The sequence below is a fragment of the Furipterus horrens genome, unplaced genomic scaffold, assembly GCF_987537825.1.
Source record: "Furipterus horrens unplaced genomic scaffold, mFurHor1.1.pri manual_scaffold_4, whole genome shotgun sequence".
In the NCBI taxonomy this organism is placed as follows: domain Eukaryota; kingdom Metazoa; phylum Chordata; class Mammalia; order Chiroptera; family Furipteridae; genus Furipterus; species Furipterus horrens.
In genome coordinates, this window is record NW_028327174.1 from 112732840 (window position 1) to 112759673 (window position 26834).

The 26834-nt window shown below is 38.6% G+C and overlaps 1 protein-coding gene and 1 pseudogene across 4 annotated transcripts in view; both read right to left on the reverse strand.

Annotated features, from left to right (window-relative positions):
- The window catches only part of IARS1 (isoleucyl-tRNA synthetase 1), a 120178-nt gene that overhangs the window by 85961 nt on the left and 7383 nt on the right, over positions 1 to 26834 (reverse strand). For 3 of the 4 annotated variants that reach the window (XM_090273932.1, XM_090273931.1, XM_090273929.1), the window contains exons 2-6: positions 18035 to 18160; positions 17119 to 17275; positions 16772 to 16891; positions 12676 to 12758; positions 6585 to 6702 (exon numbers count right to left, since the gene is read on the reverse strand). In XM_090273932.1, coding sequence (XP_090130058.1) covers positions 6585 to 6702; positions 12676 to 12758; positions 16772 to 16891; positions 17119 to 17275; positions 18035 to 18153 — 597 coding nt within the window. In that variant the 5' untranslated portion in view covers positions 18154 to 18160. Of the gene's footprint in view, positions 1 to 6584; positions 6703 to 12675; positions 12759 to 16771; positions 16892 to 17118; positions 17276 to 18034; positions 18161 to 20318; positions 20376 to 26834 lie in introns of those variants that run through there. The other variant, XM_090273930.1, reaches the window with a different exon arrangement.
- LOC150012686 (U6 snRNA-associated Sm-like protein LSm8) lies at positions 9798 to 10286 on the reverse strand (annotated as a pseudogene).

Sequence of the window (26834 nt, forward strand, 5' to 3'; positions counted from 1 at the left end):
AGTTATTTTCGCCCCAGGGCAGGTGAGTGTTCCTGTCCCTCACTTCCATGTGCCATCCTCAGTGTGAGAGCAGGGGCTCAGTCCCAGACCCCTGCAGCACAGAGCGAAAACCCATGAGTGGGGCCTTCATTTGCCTATCCTACAAGCAGCTCCCATGCCCCGCCCCAATCAGGTGCATGAGGCAAGGAAGAGAGAGCCCACAAACCCATGCCCAATGGGGCATTGGGCTTTTCAACCAATGTGCTCTAAGTCTGCCATGTTTGTCAATCCCCCAGTGTCTTTGCCCCTCTTCAGACCGCCATTTCGCAGAAAGGGGCAGAAGGTTCCCAGCCGTACAACAGGAGCACAAGCCTCTTGGCCTGAAAAGGGGAATTCAACCCACACATCTCGCCCAGACTCGCTGAAGCCCTGTTGCCTTTGTTTACAGTTGTTCCAGGACATGGTTGCTAATCACATCCAAGCTCCTGTTTGAATCCCAAGTTGCAATAAGCGCTTCCTGTAAACCCCTCCCTACTGGGGCAGGGGAGGTACTGGTTCTCAGGGTTTCTTCCCTGCTCCCCAGAAATCTGGGGAGACCCCTCTGTTACGGAATGGTTAAAATAAAAAACAGAAAATTCCAAGTGTTTAGAGAATGCGGAGTACTCAGAACTGTCTAGTGAGAGTATAAATCAGTATAACCACTTCGGAGCACTCTATGCCAGTATACGTTACAATGAAAAGCATCACCCACAGCCCACAAGACAAATATGGCTATGCCATATTTTCATACAGCTCTAGAGTAAAGAACGGTTTTGACAGAACTGAGTACTTGAGAAGGAGCATTTGGCTCACAAAGCCTAAAATATTCACCAGGTGGCCCTTTAAAGACTTTATCAACTTGTATATTGGAGCTGAGTGTAAGTATAGATTTTTTCTTTCAGCATAAAGAAAATATATTTAAAAACTTAATTTTTATAGTATATTTTATTGATTATGTTAAGAGTAGTTCCAATTTTTTCCCTCTTTGCTCCCCTCTACCCAGTACCCCCCCTTCCCTCCAGCAGTCCCATCTCCCTTAGTCATGTCCATGGGTCATGCATATAAGTTCCTTGGTTTAACCCTTTCCTATATTATTCTTAACATCCCCATCTATTTTGTACCAACTGATTATGCTTAATCCCTGCACCATATCCCCATTTCTCCCCCTCTTCCCTCCCAGCTAATAACCCTCCAAATGACCCCCGTACCTATGATTCTGTTCCTATTCTGGTTTGCTTAGCTGGATTTTATTTTTTAGATTCAGTTGTTGATAGTTGTAAGTTTGTTGTCATTTTAGTGTTCATAGTTTTGATCTTTTTTTTTAAAATGAGTTCCTTTGATATTTCATATAATAATGGCTTGGTGATGATGAACTCCTTTAGCTTTACCTTGCTTGGAAAGCACTTCATATGCCCTTCCATTCTAAATGATAGCCTTGCTGGATAGAGTAATCCTGGTCGTAGGTTCCCTTTCATCACATTGAATACTGCTTGCCAGTCCCTTTCTGCCTGCAAAGTGTCCTCTGAGAAATCAGCTGATAGTCCTATAGGCACCCCACTGTAGGCAACTATCCACCTCTTTCTTGCTGCCCCTAGGACTCTCTCTTTATCTTTCACCTTTGGCATCTCAATCATGATGTGACCTGGTGTGGTCTCCTCTGGGTCCAGCTCGCCCGGTACCCTCCGTGCTTCCCAGACCTGTATGTCCATCTCCTTTGCAAAATTTGGGAAGTTTTCCTAATTTTTTCCAATTCTAGCTTCCTCCTTCTGCACTGGTTGACTGTTTTTTTCTTCCTTATGTTCCAAATCATTGACTTGAACCTCCGTTTCCTTCCCTTCACCATTGGTTTTGTGTGGATTTTCCTTCGTTTCACTTAGCATAGCCTTCACTTCTCCTCTTATGTGTTTGTGGTACTCAAGCATATCTGTCAAGCCTGTGAGCATGTTTATCACCAGTGTTTTCAATTCTGCGTCTGTTAGGTTATCTCCTCATCTGTGAGACTTGATATCTACTCGTTGCTTAGTTCTCCCAATGGAACCTTGATCTGTTTCCCCTTTTGGGCCATACTTCTCTCTCTCATCATTCTGACAGGCTCCTGTGTTTGTTCGCTTCCGCGTCCCAGGTAGAGCTGTCGCTCCTGTTAAGTTATAAGGAGCCGAGACTTAGGGATTCATCAGTACAGGGTGACCTGTTTCACCACATTGTGGTGCTGTATGTGGGGGAGATGTCCGAGAGGGAACAATGCCGCCTGCCAAGCACTCGCCCCCTTTTCAGGCACTTCTCCCGCTTCTGCGCCGGACTGGCGCCTCTCTAGCTGCTGCCATGGTCGTCCTTCCCAGAGTGGGTGGGTCTGTGAGTGTTCTAGGACTGTGGGTCCCTGCGAACAAGTAGAGTCTGCAGAGAGACCGGAAGTTTCTGCCTCCGCCTGAACCCCCAGTGGTTTGCACAGTCAGAAGCAATGAGGCTTGATTTTCCCCAGTGCTGGGACCGTGAGCTGCAAGGTCCGGTGAGGAGCTGGGAATCATCCCCAGGTGTGCCTCCCGACTTTTTAAAACATGTGACTGCAGTTTCTGCCAGCCTGCCGCTGCTGCCACCACCACACCGCATTCTCTCTGCCCCAGCTCCGTCCCTCCTACCTGTCTGGATGAGTATTTCTTCTTTATACCTTTGTTTCCTCAATTTCCCTGTAGTTTGATTTTCTGGAATCTCTGGTTGTTTAGTTTTGAGGTAGTTGTATTCCTTCTTAGTTGTGGAGGGAGTCACTGCCTGTCTGTCTACGCCTCCATCCTGGCCAGAACTCCAAGTATAGATTCTGATTCTATTCCACTCTTGCTGGGTATGTTTCTGACAGAAATGAGTACAGTGTATGCTTCATCTAAAGACCAGTTCTACAATGTTCACGGTAGCACCACTGGTAAGAACCACATACTGAAAATTGCCCAAATGCCCATCAATATTAAGATAAATTAAATACTAGGCAATAATTAAAACAGTGATCTACAAAATCGTAACATGGATGACTTTCAAACATAATTTTGAGCAAGAGAAGCAAGACACACACACACACACAAACACATTGTATGACTCCATTTATATATAGCACAAAATCTATCTGCAAACAAACCATGCAGTTGGAAGTAGGGGTGAGGGGCGCATGGCTGACTTAAGGGACCATGAGAAGGGTGAGCTACTGATAGGCTGATATGGTTTTTTATTTCATCTGGGTCTTGGCTTCACAGTTGTATTCATTTTGTGCAACTATATGGAGTAGAGAAGAAAATGGAGTCACAGAAAACAGGTCTTATTATTAAAATAAGGCAAAAGGCACTAAGTTATAAAACATTTTAGTATGTATAGAAATGAATGTAAAAAAACCAGTATTCCCTCATTTATCGCGGGTATTACTTCTAGACCCCCCCCACCCCCCCGGCGAAGTAGGAACCTTACATTTATTCTACACTCTACGTAACTTCAACAACATATGTATACAGTACCGCAAAATTTGGCGATATAGCGAAAAATCTGCAATAAATAATTAAATATAATATTTTTTAAAATCCCGCGATACAGTGAGGCTGCGATAAGTGAACTGCGATATAGAGAGGGACTACTGTAAAACAAAAAAACAAACAATAAATAAAAAACCTTCTAAATGGAAACCCAAATAAAACAATAATGATCACCTTTGGATACTGCAATAAATCTTTAAATGGTTTCCAAATATTTCACAAAGAGAATTAACTTCATAAACAATTCAATTAACCAGACTTCTAAAAACTAAAAATTTAGACAAATAACAAATAAATATTTTTATATACCACAAGCTGGTTTATCTTTGAAACAATTGGAAGGACTTTTCCCTAAAACTCAATTTAATTTTGCACAGCCTGCTCTTTCCCAATAAGAGGATGTTTATGGAAGAGAATAATCTTAAACATTCTAGGAACTCACAAGCTATTATGGAGATCTAACACGGAAAAATTTAGGTGCCGAAGGAAACCCAGCATTAAGTATATAAGGATTTATATTAAAAAATGTTCAGAAATACGCCTCTGAAACTCACTCAAATGTCTATCAAAAGAGTGAATAAATTATAACTTATCTGTTATATAAAACAGTATACAGCAGTTAAAAATAAACTTAAACGTATATGTATCAAGATAAAGAATCTTTAAAAAATAGTGTGTAGTATAATAGACAAGGTGCAGATACAGTGGGGATATTTAAAAACATGCAGAACAATGCCAATAGTATTTATAGATATTTATGTAGATAGTAGAGGTATAAAAATATGCATGGGAAAGAAACATCAACTTCAGAACAGTAGTTATTTATCAGGATATAAGCAAGGAAATGGAAAAGTGCTGTAAATAAATTGCAGTATATTCACTCACACAGAAATTAGAACAAAAGTTCCATAACTACATGTAACATTATCACTGTCAGAAACATAATTTTGAGAAAAGCTAGATACAATAAAATACATAGTGGATCTTTCCATTCCCTCAAAGTGCAAAAGAAACAAAACTTAACAACTGTTATCTGTAGAATTTTATGTATTTTTACAAAAAAGAGATACCATTTATTGCAAATCATGAAATGGTACACTTAAGATTTGTACACTTGTTTATAAATTTTAACCAACCCCCTAAAACCATAGGCAAATAGTGACCTCTATTAATGACATACATCAAGAAAACAATAAATACAGAAATGAAGTATGGCAGAGGTGCCACACACACCCTAGGCTCGGTTGGAAGTTGCTCTGTCCAGCAGAGGCTTCGTGACCATGGCAGAACAAACTTTTACCCAGGACACTTTGTTATGTCTGGGGGAAGGAAGGTGACTGCCTCTCTAGTGGAGAGCAGCAGCCAAACTTTCATCCCTTATGCCTTTTATTGAGGAGGATACATATGAGAGATAAAAGGATAAAATTCATAAATTGTCAATAGCCATTAGGCGTTTGACAGTAATAGATTACACATACCAGTACAGGGGTCGCAGTGACCAGTCTGCGTCAGGGTCCATAAAACATCTTGACCAGATGCAGGGTTTCATATACTCCTTGCTAGAGATTGTTTATGTTATATTACTGATAAGGAAAGCAGAGCAAGTCTAAAGCATAATGAGCATAATGAGCATCCTTTGATCCAATTCCCATGGCAACCACATGCAGCCTTATGTTGAGACTTAAGAGGCAAGCACAGCCAGAAAGCTGGCGGCTTGTCATGGTCAGGTCGGGGCTACAGTTACTTAAACCACGAGGAATGGTTGCCTACAACGAAGTACCAATTTCTATAAAGTACAGAGGACCGAGAAAATGTTAAATTAGACCATGGAGACGCACCAAAACACATATGGTGGAAACTCTCCAAGACAAAACCTGTCTCCTAAACAATAATTTGCAAGAAAAAGAAAAAGACAGAAAAGGGGACCTATAGATTTATATGGAACAAAAAGACAGTTATTACCATGTCTAAATCTTTCTTAGGTCCTAAAAAAAACCCAAAATTAAAATATCTGATGGACAAAAGGTATGATATTTATGAAACACTGCTGATATCCAGGAATTAAAAGAATTATAAAGTATTTAAAATTAATGACTGGTGATGAGTTTAGGTGTGAAAATGGTACTATGGGACTGTTAAAAAAAAGAAAATGCTTAGTATATAATTCTCTACATTTGTATGTATTTAAAATACTTTATTAAAAAAAAAAATACAACAGAATTATTAACACTACCAGAGAAGGCTATTTAGGAGACAACAAGAATCATCATGCCCACCTCAGAAGATTTTGTAAATATCAAACTGAATGTATGAAAAAGCATTCTATAAGATGAAAAGTGCTTCTGAAATGTAAGTTTTAATAATATTTCAAAATCTCAGCTATAAATTAAGAATTCCACCCCACCCAAATCACCATCCTTTAAAAACTAAGAGGATTAGATAAAATTTCAGAAATATAAACACCTTTTAAATATAGACACAAGAACGGACAGTTCAGAGACAGTTTCAGAAAATTTATTGCCTTCACTCTCTGTTCAGATAAGGTAAAGCAACATATTTTGTATACATCACACATGCCTAAACTCTTCTATCAAACCAGTGATAGGATATTCCATTCTTTAGATCATAATACTGTACACCAATCCCCAATCAGTTTTTTTCCCTAATACCATTAACAAATAAATGAACTATGAGATCCCAGATGAGGGGAAAAAGTCACCTGAACCAGCAACTCTTATGAAACAGTGACGGGAAGGAAACAGGGCAGAGCTAAACTTATAAACCAGTGAGTCACAAAAATATGGTCAAAAGAAGCAAAACCTATCACATTACATAAAACATTATTCGCAAATCTCACGGGGAAAGGTAATCCCTCATTTTTAATTTTAACAGAGCCTTGATTCACGACTAGTAACATTACCAGCATTCAGTAACAAAATAAACTGGTAAGACTTGCTAGGGTAACACTCCACACTGGGATTAGTTTCCCTGATCAACACAACCATTTAACTTAACTTTCCATGTACATAACTTAATGCCCAAGGAGGTCTCATTTACCTTGTAATTCTGGTGAGATTCGAAGTTGGAAAGTGGAGTGTTGCACGCAGTAGAAAAGGGCATGACTTTCACACCTCTATAAACAAGGCCTTTATCATAGAGTTGTTTGAAGACCCACCTAGCAAGGAAAGAGACAAAGTTTTAGAATAATTTTGTAACCTAAACTGTTTTACCAAATGCAAACATTTATGCTGGATTATGTTTATAGTTTGTGTCAACCATTGATGTGAAAACACATTGTATCTCAACTGAATATTCTCTGGTAAATTACAACAGATCAGAATGATACATTATGTAGACATAAAAGTACTATGTTGACATGGCAATATGTTCATCACTTACATGTTGACTGAGGAAACTGACACCATATTATATAGTAAGGTAACAAATATGTAAAATTGTACATATCAGTACATATATATATATTTACATTTCTTTGAGGAACGTTGAAAAAATAGACTTCTATGTCTGATATTTCATTTTTTTGTTTTTAATAGTTTTCTGGTGTATTGCTTACATTTTACTATAATGAGCAGTATTATACCACTGGGATTAGAATTGATCTCTCCTACAATTAGTCAAAAACTTCTATTCAATACTTAAATCATGTCAATGTAAACATGGATGCTAGAATGTACTGGTGAGAACCTTATAATTTTCCCACTTTAAAATTTGTCTTTAGGACTTCCGGCCATGATGGAGGCTGAGACAGACAGGCTGTGTCTCCCTCCACAACTAAGAAGGCATACAACTAATTCAAAACTAGAGACAACCAGAAGTTCTAGAAAATCGAGCTGTATGGAAGTCCTACAAAGATATAGAGAAGAAAAACTCATCCAGACAGGTAGGAGGGGTGGAGAGGACGCAGTGTTGTGGTGGCAATAGCAGGCTGGCAGAAAGCGCAGTCACACCTTTTAAAAAGTAGGGAGGGACACCTGGTGAGTGCTCCCAGCGCCAGACCAGACCCCACAGCTCATGCATGGTCCTAGCACCGGGGAAAATAAAGCCTGATTGCTTTTGACTGTGCAAACCAGTAGGGTTTGGGCAGAGGAAGATACCGCAGGTCTCTCAGCAGTCTGCTTCTTTAAAGTGTCCCGACAGTCCTAGAACGTCCACAGATGTACCGTACATCATGGGAACAACAGAGAGGGCAACAAATAGACGGGCGCCAGTCCCATATTGAAGTGCGAGAAGTTCCTGGAAAACAGGTGAGTGCTGAGCAAGCGGCACTGTTCCCTCAGATGTCTACCCCATACACAGCACCACAACCTGGTGAAATGGGACACCCTGTAATGACGATACTTAAGGCCCCGCCCCTTACAATGTAACAGGTGCGACAGCTCTACCTAGGACGCGGAGGCAAACAAACACAGGAGCCTGTCAAGATGAGGAGACAGAGAAGTATGGCCCAAAAGACAGAACAGATCAAGGATCCAGTGGGAGAACTAAGCGATAAGATAGTCAACGTAACAAACATAGAGTTCAAAACACTGGTGATAAAGATGGTCACAGGCTTGACAGATACACTTAAGTATGGCAGACGCATAAAGAAAGAAAAGAAAGAAGTGAAGGCTTTGCTAAATGAAATGAAAGAAAATTCGCACAAAAGCAATGATGAAGTGAATGAAACCAAGATTTTAATCAATGATTTGGAACATAAGGAAGAAAAAAATCAACCAGTACAGAACGAGGAAATAAGAATTGAAAAAAATGAGGAGAAGCTTAGGAAACTCTGGGACAACTTTAAACATATCAACATCCGAATCATAGGTGTGCCAGAAGAGGAAGAACAAGAAATTGAAAGCTTAAGTGAAAAATAATAAAGAAAAACTTCCCAAATTTGGTGAAAGAAACAGACATAGAACTCCAGGAAGCACAGAGTCCCAAAAAGGCTAGACCCAAGGAGGCCCAAACCAAGACACATCATAGTTACAAAGCCAAAGGTTCAAGATAAAGGGAGAATCTTAAAATCAGCAAGAGAAAAGCAGAGAGTAACCTACAAAGGGGTGCCTATAAGACTGTCAACTGATTTCTCAATATAAACTTTGCAGGGAAGAAGGGACTGGCAAGAAGTATTCAAGGTGATGAAAAGCAAGGACCTACAACCAAGATTATCCTATCTAGCACAGTGATCATTTAGAGTGGAAGGGCAGATAAAGTGCTACCCAGACAAGGTAAAGCTAAAGGAGTTCATCGACACCAAGCCATTATTATATGAAATGTCAAAGGGACTGAAGAAAAACAAGTTCAAAATTATGAAGATTAAAATGACAACAAATTCACAACTATCAACAACTGAATCTAAAGTATAAAAACAAAATCCAACTAAACCACAATAGGAACAGAATCATAGTTATGGGGATCATTTGGAGGGTTATCAGCTGGGAGGGGGAAGAGAGGGAAATGGGGCAATGGTGCAGGGATTAAGAAGCATAATTGGTTGGTACAAAATAGGGGGAAGTTAAGAATAATATAGGAAAGGGCTAAGCCAAAGAACTTATATGCATGACCCATGGACATGAACTAAGAGAGGTAGGATTGCTAGAGGGCAGGGGATTACAGGGCAGAAGGGAGCAAAGGGAAGAATATTGGGACCACTGTAACAATATAATCAATAAAATATACTTAAAAAAATAAAATAAAAATTTTCTTTATAATCCAGTTACTGCCTGTTTGTCACAATAAATCAATCAAACCCCCACACCTTTGCTATTATAGATTTTTATGAAAACGGTATATTTTTATGGCATATTTTGGCTTTAAATAAAGTTTAAAAAGTGATGTTTATAACAAATTTCCCAAAGTTAAACTCAATCTTAAAGTATATACTTTGAGGTAGAATACTCATAGGGGATTACAGAAAGTGTCAGATTAATTATTTTAAGACCCAGTTTTTAAGCCTAAAAGCCATAAAACTAGCTACATGATCCCAGGCAATTTGTGACCACTTGCCTTTACCCCAGATAGGGTCATAACCCAATTCACAGGACTCTTTTCATGAGGTGGGAAAATTCACAGGGAACTCCTTTACTATTCTAGGCAGAAAAGGAAGAGTTTATTATAGGAAAATGTGAAAAAAAATTAGTTTACTTACCATAGTACAATGAATAAATATGGAGTCAAATTGCACTATTAGTCATAAAAATTCTGCACATCCTCAGAATAATCAGTTTCTAGAAAAAACTTCAGATGTCCAGTTTATATAATTCTTCCTCAGTGTGCAACTGAGTTCAGAGGTTCTACTCGAATATTTCCCAAATCAAACACAGAATGTTTATTAAATTTCTCCAATGACCGCAATATTGACATCTCTTATGATATATAAATTTAGTACCACTTGTTCTATTCCCTGCGAAGAGCTGAACCCTCATTCATGGCTTTCATCCAAAATCAAATTAATGGTCTGGTCAAAACATTTCAGTGTTCCCATTATCATTCTCTCATCAGAAGTATTAAGAGCCCTGGCTGGTGTGTCTCAGTGGATTGAGCACCAGCCTGTGAACCAAAGGGTCAGCAGTTGGATTTCCAGTCAGGGCACATGCCTGTGATGCGGTTCAGGTCCCCAGCTGGGGGCACTCAAGAGGCAACCACACGTTGGTGTTTCTCTCCTTCTCCTCTAAGTAAATAAATCTTTAAAAAATATAAGAAGTAATAACAGTAACAGTTTGGTTGATGTAGATAGGTACCCAGAGCAGAAGTCATGGTGCTCAACCCAGCCACTCCAGGCAACACTGCAGCATAGGTGACAAAAAGGACCACGCGAAACTACTTTACCAACTCGAAAGCACCAACTCAGTCTAAATTATTACCATTATTAATGCTGTCATTATTAAAGGTATCACCTATTTTTTATATTCACCCTATGTCTATTTTATATGCTAAGATGCACCTCGGAAACATTAACATCTTAATACCAACAAACTTTAAAAGCTGTTTTCCCTTGATTCAGTATGTTTTCTGTGAATTAATAAGTGTGATGCAGAGCTGTAGTTTCCAACAAGTAGATACTAGCCATGGGTGCACATTTAAAATCATTAAAATTAGAAATTTAGCTTCTTGACCACAGTTGTCACATTTAAGTGATCAACAGCTCCAATCTAGAGCATAAATATACCTTCTTTTTCAGATGTTTAACACAAAGCCTGGTTTTTAGATTCTATAATCATAAGAAACTCAGCTGCTCAGTGAATAGGAAGCCTCCTTCCCAAAGTCCCTGGCATGTCAGAGAATCTGATCAACTTCTACCTTTAGGTACATGGGTTTGGAGATGCATCCACAGGATCACATCAGAATCAAATGGTCTGAGAACTGCCCAAGGTGTCTTGCTCCACAAAGGCAAAGGATATCTGCTAAGCATGTACAACAGATAATGACTAAAAGAAATGTGAACAGGTAGATAGGAAGGTAATACAAGCCACAAGCACCCACAATGCAGTGTGCTTCCTATAAAATAACTTTGCAACTCACCTGTAATTATGTATAATTTACCTGAGTAATGTATAGAGGGCATTTTATAACCTTAATGCTGCCTGTTTACCCATTAATAATATGTAATGATTTTCAGACTATAGTAGCAGGCTTAAGTTAAATCAGGTATCAAAACTGGCATTGCAACAGTTGTCTTTTAACAATAAATAAGTAAAACCCATTTTGAAACAGTTATGTAACAGTTACTGCACTATACTTTTCTCTTGGTATAAAATTCAAGCACACAATCTCTTAGACTTAATCCCTTCAAAAACAAACACCTGGAACCACATCCCTAAATTTTATACCAATCAATTTGGCAAAAAAACTTTAACTGATTATCAGGTCATTTATATTTTTTATTTTCAGTTACAATTGACATTCAATATTATTTCATTAGTTTCAGGTGTACAGACAGCATCGCGGTAAGACATTTATAATTTATGAAGTAACTCCCTCACCCTGATTATTCTAGTACCCACATGGAACCATACAGTTATTAAAATATTTTTGACTATATTCCCTGTTATACTTTACATTTCTGTGACTATTTTGTAACCATCAATTTGTACTTCTTAATCCCTTTGCCCTTTTCAACCAGCCTCCTAACCCCACTCCCATCTAGCAACCATCAATTTGTTCTGTTTATCTGTGAGTTGTTTGTTCATTTAGCATTATACACTCTAGGTCTGTGAATGTTGTCACAAATGGTAAGATCATCTTCTTTATTTTTATGGCTTAGTAATATGCCATTGTATATAGGCATCTCATCTTCTTTATCCATGGATACTAAAGTTGATTCCATATCTTGGATATTGTTAATAATGCTGCAATGAACAGAGGCATGCATGTATCTTCTTGAAACAGTGTTTTCACTTTCTTCTGATAAATAACCAGAAGGGGAATTGCTGGGTTACAAAATAGTTCTACCTTTAGGGTTTTTAAGGAACCTCCATATTGTTTTCCATAGTGGATGCACCAATTTCAAGTTCCACCAGAAATGCACAAGGATTCCCTTTCTCCACATCTTTGCCTACAATTGTGTGATTTATTATGATCTGATGCAGAAACACTAATGTATTTGACTGCAGCTTGTGGCTCAATTTTCTGGGGCTATTACATGCATATCTTATTATCTATCTAAAATGCAAAATTAACTGAATTCAAAACAAAATCTCTGTATGATAACAGAATGATGGATACATCTCATTACACACTTACCCAAAACCACAGAATGTTTAACAACAGTGAACCCTAAAGTGAACTATGAACTTTGGGTGATTATAAGGTTTCAGTGAAGGCTCAGTTGTAATAAATGTACCATTTTGGTGGGGGATGCTGATAAAAGTGGGGTTACAAAGGCATATGGGAAATGCCTTTACCTCCTTCTCAATTTTGCAGTGAACCTCAAGAGCTCTAAAAAAGAAGATTTAAGTCTTAAAAACAACAACTCATCATCACTCCACTAATACAGGGGTTAGCAAAAGTAGGTTTACAGCTGTGAGTATGCAAAAGTTTATCCTTGATTTATTACCGCATTTTCCAATTGAACAACTGTACATCTACTTTTGCCCACCCCTGTGTAACAGAATATTCATTATAATACAATTTCAAATAAACCTACCAGACAGATTCCATGAATTCTGGATACAGAGTTTTGTAGTCATTGTCAAAGTCAATCCATCGGCCAAGTCTGGTAACAGTAGACTTAAAAATATAAAAATTAGTTATTAAAGAATGTTATTTTGTTATTGTACCTCAATGTGTTTTACTTCCTTTTTTAAAGTATTATTTCTAAAAAAATATTTTATTTAATGATTTCTAGGGAGCGGGGATGGGAGGTAAAAAGAGGGAAACACTGATGAGAGAAACAGGTTGCTCTTGCACGTCCCCAACTGCAAATCTGGACTGCAACACAGGCATTAGCTCTGACTGGGAATTGAACTGAAGACGGTGGGTTGCAGGCCTGCACTCAAACCACTGACCCACACTAACCAGGGCGAATGTGTTTTACTTCTTTATCACCACATACAATAATTCTAAAAAAATACAACAATCAATGATTCAAGTTAATCTATATTGCAATCAACACACTATGTAAGGTATAGACCAGTTCTTTTCCAGCATTCATCCTGTACATAATGTTATTTACAAGTATTACTATGCCTTTAAAGTGTACCACAACTACCATATGGAAAACACCACAAGTATTGTGTCGCTGGCAAGAATCATTAACAGGTACCAAAACTACTAACTTAAAGTATAAGAAACAGATATCTGTAAAAATGATTAATTTGAAAGGAAAAAATCCCAACTTTACAATGGAAAAACCTGACAGAATTCACCTTAGTAACTAAAGTTAACAACACCAACGAGATATTAATATCACAGAGCCTGATATGATAAGACTAAGAAGGGTATGATGTCAATTCTGAAGCATTCTTTCCAAAAATGCAAAACCTAAACTAAATAAAAAAGAAATGTCTGATATTAAGAGCTAATTAAAAATAAAATGTTATTGTTCAATGAAGATAAGTCACTCAATGTTTTGAGGAGAGAAAAGCAAGATCAGCAGTTTTGTGGGAGAAATAACTTGGCAGGGTGGTGAAAAGAACATGAACATGAGACCAGGTAAGAGGTTAGAAAAGGGTTGTAGGAATTAAAGTAAAATAAATGACTAAATAAGAGATATTGAGACTTGTTAAGATTTGACATTTGATTTGATCATGAGATGTTTGAAGTCTGACGCCATTGGCAGACTAGGGAACTCTGAAGAATAGCAATTTTGAGGGACTTCTGGCCCAGATAGGCACGCTGCATCTCCCTCCACAACAAAGAAGCAATACAACTAACTCAAAACTAGAGAAAACCAGAAGTTCCAGAAAATCGAGGTGCATGGACGTCCAACAAACAAAGACAGAAAGAAGAAATACTCTTCTAGACAGGTAGTAGGGCAGAGCCGGGGTGAAGAGGACACAGTCTGGTGGTCGCAGGCTGCCGGGGGGTGCAGTCAAACGTTTTTAAAAAGTAGGGAGGGACCCCTGGGTGGTGCTCCTAGCACTGGGGAAAATATAGCCTCATTGCTTCTGACTGTGCAAACCAGTAGGGGTTGGGGCAGAGGAAGAAACGGCTGGTGTATTGGTAGAGTCTGCTTGTTTAAAGGGCTCCATAATCCTAGAACGCCCACAGACCCACCCACGCTGGGATTGACGGCCAGGGCAACAGCTAGAGAGATACCAGTCCCATACGGAAGTATAAATGCCCACACACAGTGCCACAATGTGGTGAAACTGGTCCCCTATACTGATAATACCTAAGGCTCCGCCCCTTACAATGTAACAGGTATTGACAGCTCTACCTAAGACACAGAGGCAAAGGAACACAAGAGCCTGTCAAGATGAAGAGACAGAGAAGTATGGCCCAAAAGAGGAAATGGATCAAGGTTTCAGTGAGAGAACTAAGCAACGAGGAGACAGCCAACCTAACAGACATAGAGTTGAAAGCACTGGTGATAAAGATGCTCATAGACTTGACAGATATGCTTAAATATAGCAAACGCATAAGGGAAGGCTATGCTAAATGAAATGAGGAAAATCCACAAAACCAATGGTGAAGGGAAGGAAATGGGGTTCAAATCAATGATTTGGAATATAAGGAAGAAAAAAACAGTCACCCAGTATAGAATGAGGAAAAAAAAACTGAAAAAAACGAGGAGAGGCTTAGGAACCTTTGGGACAACTTTAAAGGTGCCAACATCCAAATCATAGGGTTGCCAGAAGAAGAGCAAGGTCAAAAAGTTGAAAACTTATATGAAAAAATAATGAAGGAAAACTCCCCAAATTTGGCAAAGGAAATAGATATAGAAGTCCAAAAAGCACAAATTCCTAAAGAATCTAGACCCAAAGAAGACCACACCAAGACACGTCATCATTAAAATGCCAAATGTTCAAGATAAAGAGAGAATCTTAAAAGCAAGAGAAAAGAGTTATGTAGAAAGGGGTGCCTAATAAGACTATCAGCTGATTTCTCAAAATAAACTTTGCAGGCAAGAAGGGACTGGTAAGAAGTATTCAAAGTGATGAAAAGCAAGGACCTACAGCCAAGATTACTCCATCCGATAAAGCTATCATTTAGAATGGAAGGGCAGATGAAGTGCTTCCCAGACAAGGTAAAGCTAAAGATGTTCATCATCACCAAGCCATTATTATATGGAATTTCAAAGGGACTTCTTAAGGAAAAGAGTATCAAAACTATAAACATTAAAATAACAACAAACTCACAACTATCAACAACTGAATCTAAGAAATAAAAGCAAAATCCAACTAAGCAAACCAGAATAGGAACAGAATCATAGGTATGGGGATCATTTGGAGGGTTATCAGCTGGGATGGTGGAGGGGGAGAAATGGGAATGTGTTGCAGGGATTAAGAAGCATAATTGATTGGTACAAAATAGACAGGGGAAAGTTAAGAATAATATAGGAAAGGGTGAAGCCAAAGAACTTATATGCATGACTGACTCATGGACATGAACTAAAGCGGGTAGGATTGCTGGAGGGAAGGTGGGTATTGGGAAGAGGGGACAAAGGGAAAAGAAATTGGGACAACTGTAACAACATAATCAATAAAATATACTTAAATAAAAAAAGAACAGCAATTTTGAGAAGTCAAAGATGAAAAAAAACAAAAGCCAGATATTTTAAAATTTCACAAAAAAACCATTGGGTTGACCAAAAGCTTGTTTTTTTTTTCCCCTGTAAGATGGCTATATAGCAGAGCTAAGATGTCAATTTTAACTTCATTCAAAACAATTTGTTAAGACTATATTGTGAAGTTGTCATATCAGTGTGCATTAAAAACAAAACAAAAGTTGATGAATTTTTGTGTAACCATTTTAATAATATTAGTTATGCTTTCTTATTTCAAGAAAGATTTTAAAACAGCAACTGATATGCAAAAAGATTCGCGCAGTGTATGGAGAAGATACTGTGACTGATCAAATGTGACTAAAGAGATTTGTCAAGTTTCATGCTGGAGATTTCTTGCTGGATGATGCTCTATGTTTGGGTATACCAGTTGAAGTTGGTAACAATCAAATTGAGACATTACTTGAGAACAATCAATGTTATATCACATGGGAGAGAGCCGACATAAATATCCAAATCAATAGTTATTGGTGAAAATGAAAATATGTGTCTATTTTACTGAAGGAGGAAAAAAAAAAAAGCATGCAAACTTTTTTGTCTACCCAATAATTGAGGGCCAGGGAAAAAATAAGGAGTTGAGTACCTTTGCTCTGACAGCATTTGACAGTTACCAATACCAGCTGTGGGAGTTCTACTACTAATAGGATTGGGCAAGACGGGTGCAAATTAGAATTCATTTCAATGTCTGAATTTTTTTTATTACAACATCCAAGTTAATCTATATGCTAGGACAGCCTGATTCCTGTCATATTCTAAGGGAAGGTAAAGGATTAAATATGGAAGGCTAATCAAGCACACAGAAATAGGAGAGGCTTCAGTTCAAGCTACAATCCAAGCATTAGGTTTGGAGGTGGAAGTTCCTTGAAAAAGGATGGTTGACCTTTCTTATGTTACAACCTCACACAGACAACCATACTTTTGGGGACACCAAAGAAGTACAAAAGGCCATAAAGCATTTAAACTCCCATTTAAATTTATAGTTTCTGTTTCTTCTTCTGAAAATAACTGAACATACCTTCCACTCAGTAGAATATCTCATCACAATTGCTCGGCACCGCTTGTTATATTCCACAATTCCCATTTTGGCTACATCCTCTGGTCCTCTGATTCCCAGTAGCTTATCAATTTCATATTCCTGAAAATTTACAGTGAGATTGTCAATAACCCTGCCCTATAAAACAAATAAAATCCAGCAACTCTAGAAATAAAAAATATTTTAAAACATTAATTCTCAGAAAATCTATATAAATGAAGAAGGAAGTCTGATTATAGTAAAAATTCATCATACTTATATAAATAATAAAATCTAATGCTTATTAAAAAAAAAAAAATCAAAACATAAGGCTGGTGACTCCAACATACCACAGGTAAGCCATGACAATCCCATCCAAATCTTCTGTCAACGTGAAACCCACTCTGGTGAGCATATCTTGTAACTATATCTTTAATTGTACCAGCAAGTATATGTCCATAGTGAGGCAGTCCAGTTGCAAAAGGAGGCCCATCATAAAAAGTAAATCTAACAGATGTAATAAAAATATGTTGTTACTTTTAAAAGGACAGCAAAAATTTATTACATTTTTCTATAGATGGCTCTTGGCACAGTAGTCTTCAAGAAGAAAAGCAATGAGACCAGAAAATTCAGGTAGCCAATTAGATATTTATTGGAAGCCTTGCCTTCAAAAAGCTAGTTACGAGAGAGGTGGAGAGGCCTCCATTGGGCCACCCATTCTTCACTGATCAGTCTTACAACATAATCCAAGTTATTCAACCAAATCTGAACAATTAAGTTATTTATCAGTAAAATAGGGCAAAAAATGCCTATCTCAAAGTTTCTGAGCATGAGACAAATGATTAAAAAAAAGGACTGGTCTGTAGGTGAATGGGAGAACAATACGGACAAGAAGTACCCTAACAGAAGGCTACTACCAGTCTAAGTACTTAAATGAGGTGGTGATAATGAGTAAAGTGGAAACAAAGAGGGCGATAATGTGAACTCTAGTTAATAATGGTCCAAATTTAAATGGCTTTTAACATCTGAAATTTATTAGAACATTCAAGTTAATCTGTTCAGAAGATCTCTTAAAGAAACTCAATCTCATCTATTAATTAAGAACTCATCCAGTCAATGTACATTTACAACAGGGAGTATCCACTATGTAGAGCTTGGAGACTCTGGTAGTACAAGGGTGAATAAAAAATTTCCTGCCTTAATGGAACATAGCCTAAGAAATGATTATTCTTAATGACTCTACCTTTACCAAAGAAATTCACATACTTTGGCCTGTGTTTTGACTGCTTTAAGCATTCTTGAAAACAATTAAATTCAGACCAGAACTGCAGGATTTTCTCTTCTTCTGCAGGAAAATCAATGTTTTCTGGAACTTGATGAACCATTTTGGTGCTGCAAGAGAAATCAAAATTTATTATTTCCAAAAGAGAAGTCTAGGAATAAAGATTACTACCCTTGACACTACACAGTACTTTAAAAATAATTATAGGGTGGTGGCAAGATGGCGGTAGAATAGCTAGCAGCCCTGTCTTACTTGCTACCATCACAGACCATACTTGGAGTAAAAACACAGGGCAGAGTGAGTGAGCAGCTCTGAGGAAGTGCGAACACGAGATAGAATGTAGGGACTGTGCAGGTGTGGGCACAGACCGGCAGCCTCTGCCTTCAGAGCGGAACCGCCATGGCTGCCCAGCCCAGTGCTTCTGGCTGCACTGTGTAGAGGCAGCTGCGGATCCGCTCTGAAGCTGTGAGGAACCGGGTGGAGAGAGGCCTGCGAGGTGCAGGCCCTAGAAACTGTTCAGTGGGAGCAGGCCTGGCGCAGGCTAAAGATCTCTGTAGGGAGAAGAGTCAACACTGCACCAATGCCCAATGTTACTGTTATCACCACAGAGCCTTTCCTTTCCAGGAAGGATCCAATGAGAATCTTTGTATGAAACTGTGGGAGCTGAGGAAAGTGGAGCCCAGGCCTGAGTGTGAGAGATTTTGGGGGAGGGAGAGCACACGGAGAATGGGGCCCCCAGGGATGGGTGTTCCAGCATGGGGGCTATACGGAGACTCTTTTTGAAAGGAGAGCTGAGGCAAGACCTGAGACCCAGCAGGGACCCTGGGCTTGCACACGTGCATGCAGGCACAGTGTTACTACTTACTGCTAAACAAAAACTCATAAGACTAGAGTGCACTGCAGGGACAGTGGGGAGGACCTAACCCAGCAGGGCTCAGAACGGGGCTGTTATAAGAGGAGAGTTCGTTCAGCAGAGCCACCAGGGAGAGAGCAACACACTCAGGATTGGGAGGCAAGAGCTGAATGCCAGAGTTTTGAACCTTCCAGCTAGATCTCCACATAGACAGGTTAACCTACCCTCTTCCTGCAGGATCCCAGGCTCAGGAGTATCCTGCTGGGAATATTTCCTCAGTGGAAAGAAGAAAATGCTCTGAAAAGGCCCTTCACCACACACCAGGAGCTACACAGTTCCTCAAGCCCTGATCTACTAATGCCAGCAGAGAAGAGAGAAGAGAGACAGGCGCAACAAAATGCAAACTTCTCTGCTGCATAGCTCTTTAACATTCAAATATTGCCCTTCAAGTTTGGGCCTAATATGTCACCAAGTTTTATATTATAGCTTATTTCAAACCTTATATACTGCTCTTCCCTTCTTTTACACCATTTTCCCAAGACTATAGTTTCAGGGATCATTTATATAATTCATTACACCATTTTCCCTTCTTCCTTTCTTTTATCCTGGGTTAAATTCTATTTTCTCTCCAGCTACAACCTGTTTCCATTCTGCACTGTTACTATTTCTCCCTACTCCTGGACCTCAAACCATTTGTGATCGTCATTAGCAATCTCAAGATCTTTTCCCTGTACTTAAAATACCCTTATTACCTCTATACCTTTATCAATATTTGCCCAGCAGATGCGGATAAGGTGATTGTTGATACAATTCTTCAAGCTCATATCTAGATAGCCTGTATTTTTGTATTTTAAATCTCAAAATTTATCGTTTCCCTCTCCTACTCCATCTTGTCTTCCTTCTAAACTTCCTATTTTTCATTTTAAATGTAAATTTATCCCTATCTTAGTCTTATTTTCATTCATCGCTTTCAGTATTCCTTCTCCCTCGATTCTCTTCTCTCTCTGATCCCCAACCCATCTATAAAAATCTTAGCTCATTTGATGTTGAGAATGTTGTGGTGGATCTTTACCTCTAATTAGTTCCGTATTAATTGTTGTATATATATAATTTAATGATTCTCATTTTTTAAATTTTTCTCCAAGTGTATGTATCTTTATATATAATTTTTAAAGAATTTTGGTTTAAACCTAATACTATACACTTTCTTTCTCTTACTCCATTCTATCTTCCCCAATCTCAATTTTACTCATGATGTAAATTTCACTTTCCTTTTAACTTTGCCTCATCTACATTCCCTAAACATTCCTCCTCCCTCTACAGTCGTACAATCACTTTTCGCAGTCACCTCATATTTGCTTTTCCTTTCTTATTATAGTCTAAATCTCTTTACACCTTTATTAATATTGACTTACTTGTAGTTGATAGGGTGGTTGTGGGTGGGGGTTATTTTTGCAGGTGTGGATCTGTTCCCTGGGCTGTTTGGTTTTGTTCTGACAGATCTGTACAACAGTATACAAGATATGGTGGGCAGAGTGAATCTTGTCAACCAGTTGGAAGGAAGGCCCCACTTAAGAACGACCCATCAACATCCAAAACCCAATTAAAATCAGACGGCCCACATAAACAGCATAAAGGGCAGCCCAAGAGCATCAAGCTCAGAAACTCAAAGGGACTGCACACCGAGACCCACAAGACTCTTAACAGAAAGGCACATGAAATTCGGTGAGGCAAAGCAGACATATCTAATATGCAGAAACAAGAAGAGTAACCTAAAAATGGGTAGAAAAGAAACCACCACCACCCCCCAAAGGAAAAGAGGAATACCCGAAAAGAGTGCTAAATGAAACTGAGGCAAACTATCAGACCTTGAGTTCAAAATAATGGTTATAAGTGTGAGAAACGTTCACAATAAATCTCTGGGACACAGGACTTCAGCAGCAAAGCGAGGCATTTATTCACGAGTCTGAGTCAGGCGCACCACCAGCCAGGAGCATGTACGTGCAAAGTAGACAAAGAAAGCTGGTTTTATACTAATGCAATTAGCTTCCTCTCCCCAGTTTCTCCATTACTGGTTAATCTGAGTTCAAAATCTCACAGGATTAACTAGTTAACTCAGGGTGTGTTTAACTTAGGGTAATCTAGTTATAGGTGTATCTCCAACTTATTTGGAAAGTTATCTAGCTACATCTTCCCATTTCTGTTTTTGATAACAAAATTCCTCCTTTTGATCCCAGAGATATGTGTGAGGAGCTGCAGAATGTCATTTCCTCACCCTTTTCCATGATTCATCTGTTAATTATCTCCTACTGGTTTGAGAGTCACTGCCTTCTTTTTTTTAACCCTAACATAAGGAAGTTCAACCAGGTCAGTGAGAACGACAAAGAACTACAGGGAAACTACAAAGAACTTACTAAAACTGCACCAGCATGAAAAAGGACACAGAAAATAACAATAAGATCAGGAGGAAATGGATAATACAATTGCCAAAATTAAAAGCAGGACAGATGAAACAGAGGATCAAATCAGCCTGCTGGAGAACAAAGTAGAAAAAAATTCCCAGGGCAATCAAATGAAAAAAAGCTCAGAAAAAATAAAGAGGGGTTAAGGGACATGCAGGGCAACATGAAATGTAGTAATATCCATATAATAGAGACACGAGAGGAAGAAGATGAGAAGGAAGTGATAGAAAACCTGTTTGAAAAAGTAATAACAGAAAACTTTCCTAACTTGGTAAGAGAAAAGATCATACAAGTCCAGGAATCACAGACAGTCCCAATGAAGATGAACCAAAGAGGTCTACTCCAAGACACATCATAATTAAAATGGCAAAATCAAAGACTAAGAAAGAATCTTAAAGGCAGAAAGAAACAGCTAATAACATATAAGGGAGCTCCAAAAAGACTATCAGCTAATTTCTCAACAAAAACACTACAAAGCAGAAGGGAATGGCAAAAGATATTCAAAGCATTGAAAAGCAAAGGCCTACAAGGCTACAATACCCAACAAGGCTCTCATTCAAAATGGAAAGTGATATAAGGAGTTTCCTAGACAAAAGGATAGAAGTATACATCTCCACGAAACCAGCACTGCAAGACATGCTAAAGGGAATAGTTTAATAAGAAAAAGAAACAAAAGAGAGAAAGGAGGGTACACAGGTACAGAGGGAAAAAAAAGGCATTGAATAAGTACCTATCAAGAGTAACCTTAAATGTAAATGGACTAAATGTCCCAATCAAAAGACATAGGGTAGCTGAATGAATAAGAAAACACTATCCACATGTATGCTGTCTATAAGAAACCACCTCAGAACGAAAGATCTACACAGACTGAAAGTGAAGGGATGGAAAAAAATATTCCAAGCAAATGGATATGGAAAAAAAAAAAAAAGCTGCTCTAGCAATACTTATATCAGACAAATATACTTCAAAACAAAGGCCATAAAAAAAAGACAGAGGACATTTCATAGTACTTAAGGGAAGAATTCTTCAAGAAAATATAATCATTGTAAACATATAAACAGCAAACATAGGAGCACTGAAATACATAAAGAAAATCTCAGAGGACTTCAGAAAAAGATATAGATGACAACACACTTATAGTAGGGGACTTTCAACAACTACTGTCAACAATGAATAGATTCTCCAAACAAAGATTCAAGAAAGATGTCATGGCACTCAATGACACTCATATCAATGGACTTAATTGATATATACAGAACCTTTCACCCCAAAGAAGCAAAATATACATTCTTTTCAAGTGAACATGGAAATTTTTCAAAAATAGACCACATGGTAGGACAGAAAACAAGAGTCTACTAATTTAAAAAAATTTAAGTCATATCAAGCATTCTCTCAGATCACAATGGCTTTAAACTAGAAAGCAACTTCAAGAAAAAAAAATTGAACTCATGGAGACTGAATAACATGCTATTAAACAAGGAACTGGTTAAGATTACATCAAGGAAGAATTACTAAAGTTTCTGGAAAGAAACTAAAATGAACACACAATAGCCCAAAACGTATGGGATACAATGAAGGCAGTAACGAGAGGGAATTTCATTGCAATACATGCCTACCTAAAAAAGATACAAAATTTCATACAGACAACCCAACCTTATGCCTACAGGAATGAGAGGAAAAACAACAAACCCTAGAGCAAGGTACAAGAAAGGAAATAATCAAGATCAGAGGAGAATTAAATGACCTAGAGACAAAGAGCAATTCAAAGAATGAATAAATCCATGAGTCTGAGTCTTTCAAAAGATGAAGAAAACTGACAAGTCTTTAACCAGGATCATCAAGAAAAAGAGAGAAAGGACCCAAATAAGTAGTCAGAAATGAGAGGAGAAATTACAACCAATACCTAGAAATACAAAAGATTGTAAGAAATTACTATGAACAACTATATGTCTAGAAATTTGACAACCTGGGTGAAAGAGACAAATTTATAGAAACAATATTACAAAAATAAAATGGAAAGAAACAGAAAGCCTGAATAGTCTGATAACAGCTAGCCAAATTGAAACAGTAATCCAAAAAATCCCAACAAACAAAGGCCACTGACCTGATGGCTTCACAGGTGAATTTTACCAAACATTTAAGAAGAGCTAAGTCCTATCCTCCTCAAACTATTCCAAAAAATTCAAGAGACGGGATGACTTCCAAATTCTTTTCATGAGGCCAGTATCATCCTAATTCCAAAACCAGGTCAAGACACAACAAAGAAAGAAAACTACAGGCCAGTATTGCCGATGAACTTAGATATTAAAATCCTCCAAAAAATACTGGCTAAGAGGATCCAGCAATACATTAAGAAGATCAGGACTTCTGGCCAAGATTTAGGGAAGGGAGACACACTGCATCTTCCTCCACAACTAAGCAGGAATACAACTACCTAAAAACTGGAAACAACAAGTTCCGGATAATCGAGCTGTATGAAAGTCCAACAAAGATATAAAGAAAACATACTCATTCGGACAGGCAGGAGGGGCAGAGCTGGGGTACAGAGGACGTGGTGTGGAGGCAGAGTGGTGACAGTAGCTGTGGCTGGTGTATGGAAAGCATAGTCACACGCTTTAAAAAAGTACAGAAGGACACTTGGGGAGCCTTCCCAACACCAGACCAGATCACACAGCTCACAGTTCCAGTGCCAGAAAAAAATAAGACTTATTGCGTCTGTGAAAACCAGTGGGGGTTGCGGTGGAAGAAGAAACTGCCTGACTCTCTGCAGAGGCCAGTTGTTTAGAGGCCGTCCATGGTTCTAGAATGACTGTAGGCCAACCCACTCTGGGAAACACAGCAAGGGCAACAGTAAAAGGGAGGCCAAACACACACAGAAGTTGGAGGAGTACCTGAAAAAGGGGCAAGTGTTGAGCAAGTGGTATTGTTCCCTCTCAGTCGCTGCTACATAAAGCATCAGAACGTGACGAAACGGGTTGCCCTATACTGATGAACACCTAAGGCTCCACTCCTTACAATATAATAGGTGCAACAGCTCTAAGACACACAGTCAAACACAGAAAGATGTCAAGTTGAGGAGACAGAGAAGTATGGCCCCAAAGAGGGAACAGATCAAGGTTCTAGTGGAAGAACTAAGCAATCAGAAGATAACCCACCTAACAGAGGCAGAGTTAGAAACACTGATTATAAAGATGCTCAGACAGGACAGATATGCTTGACTAGCGCAAATGCAGAAGGGAAGTGAAGGCTATGCTAAGTGAAATGAATGAAAAACCACATGAAACCAATGATGAAGGGAAGGAAACATGGAAAATAAGGAAGCAGCCCTGGCTGGTGTGGCTCAGTGGACTGAGCGCTGGCCTATGAACCAAAGGGTTGCCGGTTCAATTCCCAGTCAGGGCACATGCCCAGATTGCAGGCCAGGTCCCCAGTTCGTGGTGTGCAAGAGGCAACCACATATTGATGTTTATCTCCCTCTCATTCTCCTTCCTTTCCCCTTTTTATAAAATTAAATAAAATCTTAAAAAAAAAAAAAAGAATGTAGCAAAAAACAGTCAACCAGTACTGAATTAAGAAACAAGACTTGAAAAAAATGAGTAGAGGCTTAGGAACCTCTGGAACAACTTTAAACGTGCAAACATCTGAATCACAGGTGAGGCGGATGTGCCTCACACAACCTAGGCTTGGTTGGGAGTCACTCTGTCTAGCAGAGGCTTCTGACCACGGGGGAACAAACTCTTACCTAGGAAACTTTATTATATCCGATGAAATAACTTTTACCCAGGACACTTTATTATGTCTGGGGGAAGGAAGGTGACTGCTTCTCTAGTGGAGAACAGCAATTAGACCTTCTTCCCTCATGCCTTTTATTGAGGATACACATGAGAGATACAAGGTCAAGATTCATGAATCATCAATAGTTTGGGGGCGTTAGCATTACAGTTGATAGTAACAGATTACATGCACTAGTACAGAGGGTATAGTGGCTAGTCTGTGTGAGGGTCTATCAAACATCTTGACACCACACTGGCATTAGATGCAAGGTTTCATACATTCCTATTTAGAGACTGTTTATGTTATACTACACATAAAGAAAGCAGAGCAAGTTCTAAAGCATAATAAGCATTCTTTAAATCCAATTCCCATGGGAACGCTGAGTGTCTCATACACAGCCTTATGTTGAGACTAAAAGACAAGCACAACTGGAATGCCGGTAGCAGTCATACTCAGGCCGGGCTACAATTCCCTAAACCACGAGGAGCGGTTCCCTACAATAGGGGTGCCAAAAAAAAAAAAAGAGAAAGAGAAAGAAAATAAATACTTTATTGAAAAAATAATGAAGGGGAACTCCCTAAAATTGGCAAAGGAAATAAGATACTCAAATCCAGGAAGCACAAAGTCCTAAAAAAGCTAGATTCAAAGAGGGCCATACCAAGACACATCATAATTAAAGTGCCAAAGGTTAAAGAGAAAGAGAAAATCTTAAAAGAGGCAAGAGAAAAGTAAAGAGTTACCTGTAAAGGTATCCCATAAGACTATCAGCTGATTTCTCAAAAGAAACTTTGCAAGCAAGAAGGGCTGGCAATAAGTATTCAAAGTGATGAAAAGCAAGGACCTACAACCAAGATTACTCTATCCAGCAAAGCTATCATTTACACTGGAAGGGCAGATAAATGCACCCCACACAAGGTAAAGCTAAAGAAATTCATCATCACCAAGCTATTATTAAATGAAATGTCAAAGGGACTTACTTAAGAGAAAGAAGATCAAAAACATGAACACTAAAATGACAACAAACTCACAACTATCAACAACTGATTCTAATAAATAAAAACAAAATCCAAGTAAGCGACCCAGAACAGGAACAGAATCATAAGTATGGGGATCATTTGGAGGGTTACCAGCTGGGAGGTAGAAAGGGGAGAAATGGGGATGTGTTGCAGGGATTAAGAAGCATAATTGGTTGGCGCAAAAAGACAGGGGGAAGTTAAGAACAGTATAGGAAATCAAGAAGCCAAGGAACTTACATGCATGACACATGGACATGAACTAAAGGAGTGGGGCTGATGGGGGAAAGGGTGGTAATATGTGGAGGGGAGCAAAGAGGAAAGAAATTCGGACATCTCTAAGAGTATAATCAATAAAATATACTTTAAAAAATCACAGACCATGATCGAGTGGGATGCAAGGATGGTACAACTTTTGCAAATCAATAAATATAAGACATCCCCTAATCAAAATGAAAGACAAAAAAATCACATAATCATATTAATACATGTGGAGAAAGCATCTCATAAAGTACAGCACCCATTTATTATAAAAATACTCAGTAAAGTGGGCACAGAGGGTGCATACATCAACATAATAAAGACAATATATGAGAAACCTACAGCCAACATCATACTCAGTGGGAAAAAACTAAAAGCTATCTCTCTAAGATCGGGCATAAGACAAAAGTGTCCACTTTCA